At 39.9% G+C, this 9,664-nt stretch overlaps 1 protein-coding gene across 4 annotated transcripts in view; it reads right to left on the minus strand.

Moving 5' to 3' along the window:
* UBE3B (ubiquitin protein ligase E3B) overlaps positions 1–9,069 on the minus strand; it is a 34,751-nt gene extending 25,682 nt beyond the window's left edge. The window contains exons 1-6 of one of the 4 annotated variants that reach the window (XM_060786132.2): positions 8,865–9,069; positions 8,662–8,779; positions 7,225–7,322; positions 4,339–4,556; positions 3,661–3,784; positions 2,261–2,320 (exon numbers count right to left, since the gene is read on the minus strand). In XM_060786132.2, the coding sequence (XP_060642115.2) occupies positions 2,261–2,320; positions 3,661–3,784; positions 4,339–4,544 (390 nt within the window). In that variant the 5' untranslated portion in view covers positions 4,545–4,556; positions 7,225–7,322; positions 8,662–8,779; positions 8,865–9,069. The other 3 variants (XM_060786130.2, XM_060786131.2, XM_060786133.2) reach the window with 3 other exon arrangements.
* Between the last annotated feature and the right edge of the window lie 595 nt (positions 9,070–9,664).

Below are 9,664 nucleotides of genomic sequence, written 5' to 3' on the forward strand. Positions count from 1 at the left end.
CATAGGTCAACAGCAAGGTAGACTAATAATGTTTGGTAGCATTCCTTGGGTGGTGGGCCACAGTGTTTGTGGAGGACACTTGAAGTGTTTGGGTTACATGTTCATGGTGCTTACTATAACCTGCAATGTCAGTGGAGGGAGTGGCTTTGGAGGCTTCTCAGCACTTGGAACTATAGCTTCTTTGTGGAGGCCAGAGGCTGTCTGTGTAAGTGGACACCTCTGTCACATACGCACATTTTCACTTTTATTATGTGTATAGATTTTACTTATTATTATATTTGTATAACATTATTATACCATATTAGATTATTAATATTACAGTATATTATATTGCTAATACTATATTACACACATTATAAATATATTTCTATTTTATGATGTTATTATTACATTATATGATTTATATTATTACACCATATCATATCATTATATCATTTATATTATTACACCATATATTATATTTTATATTATTATATTATATAATTTATTCTTATTGCTATATGATGTTATTTTATCATATCATATTATACCATATTATAGTATTATTATAATTACTGTATTATAATATTTAAATGTTTGTGGTATACTATTATTTTTTTATTATATCCCTAGCTGTGGCTCAGTCTGATGAGGGATGAATGTGTTTTTTTGCCACAACTTAGCAGCATGCTTTCTGACTCCAGTAGTGATTTGGCAGTGTGCATTCAATTATTCATTTTTATCTTCTATGAAATAGTTTGGGAGGAAGTTATGGTTACTGCTGAGCAAAGGAATCAAAGAGCCAGCTCTGTGGTAAATATGTTCCTGATTTTTAAGTGCTGGCATAAAATGCTCCGCTGTAATGTCTTCACCGAATGAAGTCTTTTGTTAACAAGAATTGTAATTTCTGTTGTTTTTGAGGAATTGTTTTGAATCATCAATAATTCCATTTAACCAACTTTTCAGTCACTCTTTTGGCTGCCCAGGTTCAAGAAGCTTCACTCTTCCACTTGCGCAGCAGATTTCCGAGGCTTTTCCTTTAAATTTCCCCGCTTTACCGTGTGGACAAACTGTGTCCATTTTCCTGATTGAAACGTATTTACATGAGGTATTTAACTGAATATCCAGTTCGTATGAAAATGGATTTCAGTGACATGAAGCTCAAGCATTCAGATATTGCAACAGCATATGTCTTCGCTGTTGATCTAATTGTTCTTGGCGTTGTTGAGACGACTGCGCTGGTCTTCTTGATTCAACTCGTAAGGCTTCAAGTCTTTCTTCCTGCTGTGCTGCTGACTCTGCAGTTTGCCCTTGAGAAGTTCTGGCTCTAACACATTCGTTTTTGTCTTAACAGTACTGATCATGGCGGTTTGGTTTCCTTTGACGTTCTGTGCTTGTGTGTCAAGAACTGCGGCCTATGTTCAAATGTGGGTGTGAGGTTTCTGATGATTAATGAATGTGATACTATGACTTATGAGAATAGTCTGCCTGAGCGTTCTTCAGTATGTGAAGATTACTGCTGGTGTAAATAAAATACCCGATCACATTGATTTTCCCGTTGCCAATAGTAACCAATCAGAACTCTGCTTCCATTTCTTTGAATACTGAGGTGAAATAATAGCAGCATTGTGATTGGTTGGTTTTTCTTATTCTGCTGTGGTATATGGAAAGCTGTGCTATGTTTGGTGGTTATTTCTTCTACTGCTGTGGTTTTATGATAGCTGCTCTGTGTTTTGTTGTTTTTTCTTAAACTGCTGCGGTGAAAGTACAGCTGCGCTGCAATTGGTTGCTAGAGCTCTGTTTTCCTTTTTTCTGTTTAGGTAAACTGAATGCTAGGCTGAGTTTGGTAACGATGGGCTACACAGATTTTGTTTTGGACAGGTTTCATAAGAGTGGGTGCTGGGATCTTTCTTGTCTTTGTCTATTCCAGAATGGCTAATTTTATTGTTATAACACACGCATATTAGAATGCAACGTTGTGTCATGATTTCATTTTACTATTAAAACACACACGTATTGGATAGCAACGTTGAGTTAAAATTTCAAGTCATTCGACTGTCTATTTTTCAAGTTTTGTGAGCACAAACATGCAGACTGATATTTTATACATATTATTACATCATACTCTATTTTTAATGCTATTATTACATGATAATACAGTAATAATAATTATAATAAAATATGGTATAGTAATAATAGTAATAAGCTACCTGGCCATGACTGACCAAATGGGTCCTATCAAGTCATTCTCTGTGTCCTCCAGTGCCACTCAATTCCTTACCTTGGGCTCGTTCTCGGCCTCCATACTGTTCAAAATGCAGCGGCATAGTTTTTCGAATCTCTGCATAAATATAAGAAAATATTTTAATTCTTAAAAAATTATATATATATATATATATATATACACACACACACACACACACACACATAATAAAAGTAAAAATATGTATGTATGTATGTGGCTGGGATGTCCAGTGACATTGAGGTTATAGTGAACGCCATGAATGTGTTCAAGAGCCCTGCCAATGTCTTCCACAAACACCACACTGCCCACCACCCAAGTGAAGGCTTTCATATGGCGACAATTTCATCATAGTTTTTATGTGTTTCCTCTACCAAAGATATCCCAGTGTTTCTGACTCTCTCCATCGGTGTGGAAGTTGCATGGCCCTACCCACTGCGTCTCCCTTAACCCATTCCTATTCTTTTCTATGGCATACAGCAAATAGAGGAATTGATCAGCAACTGAACATACTAGAGAGGTTTGGGGAGAATTCAGCATGATTTATAGGAGTTGTAGGTCCTGAGATGAATAGTTCACCTGCAACCTAAGAGCACTCTGGACCCCATCAATGATGGACCTGGAACTAACTTGGCACACAGAACCCCCATGAGCAACAAAACATACTGGAGGTCTTTTCTAGTTCCAGGTTCATTGTTGGTGGAGTTCAGAGTGCTCTTGGATTGCAGGTGAGCTATACATCCAAGTACTTATTACTCCTATAAATCATGTTGTTTTTTTCATGTCAGGAGTGACTTGAGAAACTGCAAGTCATTTCTGGTGTGAGAGAATTGGCCATCTGCAGGAACATTGCCCACGGGACGCCCGAATGTTTTACCATCCTGTTTGAGGCTTCTCTCATGTATGAGCATGGGAAGCTGGAGCTGACAGACGGGAGCTCACCCTGCTCTCGGGATTCGAATTCCCGACCTCTCGGCAGATCAAATCCTGCTGGCACAAGGGTTTAACCCATGGTGAATTCTCCCCAAACCCTTCCAGAATGTTCAGTTGCCGATCAATTCCTCTGTCTTCTGTGTGCCATAGAAAAAAATAGGAAAGGAGTAAGGGAGAGGCAGTGGGCAGGGTCATGCAAATTCCACACCAATATTGAGAGTCAGAAACACTGAGATGCGTGTTGTGGAGGAAAAACAGAAAATCTAGGGTGAAATGGTTCCTGAATGAAAGCCTTCACTTGGGTGGTGCGCAATATAGTGTTTGGGGAGGCTAACTGGGCTATATGTTTACGGCACTCACTATAACCTACAATTTCATTGGAGGGAGGGCCATTGATGTCTCCTGCATAATGGCAGCTACGGCTATCTGTGGAAGTCTGTCTGTGAAAGTGGACGCCACATAAACACACATTTTCACTTTTATTATATGTACAGATATATACCTACCTCTTTGTCGTGTTGCAGGTGAAAGATGAAGAGGAGCTTCCTGGCAATCCTGAAGATGGAAAGCGCTGTCTTCTTATTCGGATTCACAGATTCCTCCGGGAGGAAGAATTCATCCACTTCTTTCCTGCAAGAAGAACAATACTACATATATTTATTTCTATTATTATTATTATTATTATTATTATTATTGGCTATTATTATTCCTACTATTACTATTATTTATATTATTATTATTCCTATTGCATTTTTGAAGGCTTTCATGGATGGAATCACTAGGTTGCTGTGAGTTTTCCATACAGCCTGGAAACTTCACAGCATCCCTATTATTATTCTTCCTTTTATTATTCTATTATTATTTTTCTTATTATTTCTCTGATAATTATTCCAATTATTATTATTCCTATATTGATATTATTTATATTATTATTAATAATTGTAATATATAATATTATATAAATAATAGAAATATATTATCATTTTTATTCAATTTAATATTTCTATTATCACTATTCCTATTATTATTAATAGAAGTAATAATAATAGGAACAATTATAACAATAAAATTAATAGGAATAATAATAGAAATATTGACTACTATTATTCATATTATTATTATTATCATCGTTATTCCAGTTGTTCCCATGATGATGATGATGATGATGATTCCTCCCTACCTACCGGAGGTGTGTACGGAGGCGCTGTCGAGCGGCGTGCCCCCGGAGGAGGGCCTGTATGCGGAGGGCAGCCTTCTCCCGCTCCTTCTGCCCGCGACGCTCCTCCCGTGCCTGCCGGGCCTTGTCCAAAAACTCCGCCTTCTTCGAAGTACAGGAAGAGGAAGTGGAGGAGGAAGGACAGGAAGAAGACGACGCAGGTCCACCAAACATCCTGGGAACTCACTACAGCAGGAGGAAGAGGAGGAAGAAGACATCATCATCATACATTCATTATGTTATTATATCTTTATATTAATACTATTTTATTATTATATATTATCATACAGTTTATATAATTATTATATCATTATGTTTTATACTATTTTTATTATATAATTAGCTTGGGTGCCCGGTGTTGCCCGGGTTATTTGAAAAAGTCATTTTTCAAATTGTAAAAAAATACATAAGGCTGTGAGTGAACTACAATTCACATCATGCCAGGTTAACCCCGAGAAACTCCATCAGACCTTAAAGTTTGTTATGTTGGGCAAGTTTGCTGTAGATGCATCGGTGGAGCTCAGTGTGCCCTCTGGCTGCAGGGTAAACTACAACTCCCACTATGTCAGTCCCCTCAAACCCCTCCAGTAGGTTGAGTTAGTCATGGGAGTTGTAGTTCAACTACACCCAGACAGCACTGTGAACACACACACTGATGGATCTGGACCAAACTTGGCACACATACCTGATATGCCTAAATTTGATTACTGGAGGGGTTTGGGGGAGGGGGGGGGGAACTGACCTTCCTTTCTGGGAGTTGTACTTTACCCACAACCACAGAAATTGTGACCTCTACTGATGCTGAACCTGGACCTGACTTGGCACACAGAACCCCCAAAACTAACTCAACATATTTAACAACAAACCAGGGATGAGCTTGCAGCACTGCCTAGTTTGGAAGAAGTCAGCAATGCCATCAGCTAACATAAAAAAAACCAAGCGGACCTGATGGGATCCCTGCTGAAATCTTTAAAGAGGGAGGACATGAGCTGAAACAACAACTCCACCAGCTCATAGAAAAAGTGTGGGTGACCGAAAAAATCCCAGCAGATTTCAAGGTTGCCACCATCATCACCCTCTTCAAAAAAGGGGAAAGAACAGACTGCGGAAACTATCGCGGTATCTCCCTTCTAACCTCCGCTGGGAAAATCCTCGCAAGAATCCTTGCAAACTGCCTTCTGCCCCTCTCAGAAGACACCCTCCCAGAATCCCAGAATGGCCTCCGCCCCTCCAGAGGAACCGTGGACATGATCTTCACTGCACGACAGCTCCAAGAAAAATGCAAGGAACAACACCAACCTCTGTACATGGCATTCATTGACCTTGCAAAGGCATTTGATACAGTGAATCGCAGCGCCCTCGGGACCATCCTCTAAAAAATCGGGTGCCCTAACAAATTTGTGAACATCCTGCTGCTCTTCCATGATGACACCAGTCTTGGACACCAATGGCTCGCAAAGTGACCCATTTAAGGTGGAATCAGGTGTCAAACAGGGATGTGTTATTACCCCAACTTTATTCTCCATCTTCATCACTATGATGGAGCCCCCGGTGGTACAGTGGGTTAAACCCCTGTGCCGGCAGGACTGAAGACCGACAGGTCACAGGTTCGAATGCGGGGAGAGGCGGATGAGCTCCCTCTATCAGCTCCACATACGGGGACATGAGAGAAGCCTCCCACAAGGATGATAAAAATATCAAATCATCCAGGCGTCCCCTGGGCAACGTCCTTGCAGACGGCCAATTCTCTCACACCAGAAGCGACTTGCTCCTGACACAGCAAAAAAATCACTATGATTTTGCACCTTGTTGATGGGAAGCTTCCCACTGGAATGGAAATCATCTATCGGACAAATGGCAAGCTATTTAACCTCAGCAGACTGAAAGCCAAAACCAAGGTTACAACAACATCTGTTATAGAACTCCAGTCTGTGCACATTCAGAAGAAGACCTGCAAGCCACTCTAAACACCTTCGCAGAAGCATACGAGAACCTCGGCCTGTCATTAAACATCGAGAAAACCAAAGTGCTCTTCCAGCAGTCACCAGCCAATCCCTCTCCAATGCCAGAGATACAGCTTAATGGTGTAACATTAGAAAATGTTAACCATTTCCGCTACCTTGGCAGCCACCTCTCCACAAAAGTCAACATTGACACTGAAATTCAACACCGCCTGAGCTCTGCGAGTGCAGCATTTTTCCGAATGAAGCAGAGAGTGTTTGAGGACCGGGACATCCGTAGGGATACCAAGGTGCTTGTTTACACCTGGAACGATTCCATCAGTGCTGCCTCCAAGAAATCCTGCAAATCTCTTGGGAAGACAAGCGGACAAATGTCAGTGTGCTGGAAGAAGCAAAGACCACCAGCATTGAAGCGATGGTCCTCCGCCATCAACTCTGCTGGACCAGCCACGTTGTCCGAATGCCTGACTACTGTCTCCCAAAGCAGTTGCTCTATTACAAACTCAAGAACAGAAAACAGAATGTTGAAGGACAGGAAAAGAGATTTAAAGATGGGCTCAAAGCCAACCTTAAAAACTCTGGCATAGACACTGAGAACTGGGAAGCCCTGGCCCTTGACCACTCCAGCTGGAGGTCAGCTGTGACCAGCAGTGCTGTAGAATTTCAAGAGGCACGAAGCGAGGGCGAAAGAGAGAAATGTGTCAAGAGGAAGACGCATCAAGCCAACCCTGACTGTTACCACCTTCCACCTGGAAGCTGATGCCCTCACTGTGAGAGAAGATGCAGAGAAGATAGGGCTCCACAGTCACCTACGGACCCACCGCCAGGACACTGCACCATCATCCTCGGACTACGAGGGATCACCTAAGTAGTAAGTAAAGTATTTAACTCACATTCAAGATGTTCTCTTTTGCAGCTGAAAAGTGATGTTATCCATAGATTAACATGATGGAAAAGCTTCTTCTATTTCAAGGGGCTTGCAATATCATTTCTATTGGAAATAAATAAATAAATATTTTTTAAAATAGAAAATGAATTAGAGATGTTGTTTAACAATATATCATTGAAATAAAATAAATTTTATTTAAATAAAAACATTAAAATAACATTTTATAAACAATATTATTAAAATAAAACAACACTTTATTTAAATACAATAAAACTAATATTAAATTGTATTTCTATAAAATAAAACTAAAATGAGACATTTTAAATAAAATAAAACAACCTTATCATAAAGTATTATTTCAATAAAATAAAATACATTGTATTTATATAAAAGATATAAAATAATGCCTCCCCCGGTGGCAAAGCGGGTTAAACCACTGAGCTGCCGAACTTTCTGACCAAAAGGTTAGTGGTTCTAATCCAGGGAGCGGGGTGAGATCACTGTTAACCCCAGCTTCTGCCTACTTAGCAGTTCGAAAACATGCAAATGTGAGGTATTGTTCTGGGAGAAAGATAATGGTGCGCCATGCAGTCATGCTGGCCACAAGACCTTGGAGGTGTATAAGGACAATGCCCGCTTTTCGGCTTAGAAATGGAGGTGAGGACCACCTCCAAGAGCTGGACACGACTAGACTTAATGTCAGGAGAAAACCTTTACCTTTACAACTAAATTTTTTTAAAAGATTATTAAAGTAAAAGTATTATTAAAATTAAATTACACTTTATTCGATTAAAATAACATTAAAACGACATTTTTTATCATTTAAATAAACTCAAAATACAATAAATTAATATAATTAAATTAAAAATAAATAAAATGATATAATTAACAACAAATAAAATAATTATTAATTAAAAATAAATAAGAGAAAGTTTTATAATTAATTAAACTATATAAAATAAAACCAATTAATATAATCAGAAATAAATAACATGAAAATAAAACTAATTGTATTTAAATAAAACATAAAACAACAAATAAAACAATCTTAAAATAAAAACACTTCATTTAAATAAAATAACATTAAAAAACCATTTTATTTTATTATAAAATAACATTAATATCATTATAATATGTAATAATATTTTAATTCTTTGTTTTCATTTAAAGACGTCTTTCATGGTTAGCAATAAAACGAACATTTGATTTAAGCAAAGCAAGTTCATTTCCTAAGCGGAAAGCCTTCCTTCTCATTCAGAGCCGACTCGCCATACCTTCACCTCCGCAGTCCTCCACAGCCATAGAGTCGCGCCCAAAACAAGACGACTTCCGGTTTGGGTCTCAGAAGTTCCGGTTAGGGGACCAGAAGTTTCGATTTGGGGATCGGAAGTGTTTCGTTATCTTTTCTAAACCATAAGAGTACAAACAGTGTTTATTTTACCTTCGTGTTCAAACTGGAGCGGCTTCTGACGGGATCAGACTCGTTAAAGGCCCCAATTCGTTAATAAGGTGTTTGGGCCTCACTTCCGGTTAGAGGTCGGTCCCTCATAATGCTCGGTCTAGAAACAAACACCACGCATTCAATGGTTCCGGATGGGGGGAAAAACAAAGGAAACCATAGGCATCACTTCCGGTAAACCGAACCTTTAGGCCTCACTTCTGGTTAGCGGGAGGTTTCGGCCCAAGTGCAGCAAACCCAACCACGCATTCACAAGTCTCTTCTGTGGCTTCCGAAGAAACCAAATCTACTAGGAAGGGTGGGCTTTCAAGCTTAGGTCACGCCCCTTTTCTTGCGCGCTTGCGTCATACGTTTCTTTTCAGGCTTCCAATGGACCAAATAAACATTCACTGGAGGGCGGAGCTAACGCCCCTTCCAATGGTTCCGAATGAGGGCCACATAAACACACAATCGAAGGGGCGTGGCTAAAATAAGGACACGCCCCTATTCTTGCGGCCTTGCGTCACACGCTCCTTTTCAGGCTTTCAGTGACATACAGCTCAGGTTAGCACGTAGAAGATGGCTTTGAAAGGCAGCAGATCACAGGAGCTGTCTTCATAGACCTGTCAGCGGCTTACGATACTGTAAACCACCGCCTCCTCCTAAGAAAAATGTATACTATCACAAAGGACTAGCACCTCACCCGCCTCATAGGAAACCTGCTACAAAACAGGAGCATTTTTGTTGAGTTCCAGGGCCAGAGAAGCAGATGGCGGAAACAGAAGAATGGTCTGCCTCAGGGGAGCGTGCTTGCTCCATCCGTGTTCAACATTTACACAAACGACCAGCCACTGCCAGAAGGGACAGAGAGTTTCATCTATGCTGATGACTGTGCCATCACTGCCCAAGCAGGGAGCTTTGAGATGGTTGAACAGAAGCTCTCCAAAGCCCTTACCGCCTATTACAAGGAAATACAGCTGATTCCTAATCCATCTAAAACACAGAC

This window comes from Anolis sagrei, chromosome X, assembly GCF_037176765.1.
Source record: "Anolis sagrei isolate rAnoSag1 chromosome X, rAnoSag1.mat, whole genome shotgun sequence".
NCBI lineage: Eukaryota > Metazoa > Chordata > Lepidosauria > Squamata > Dactyloidae > Anolis > Anolis sagrei.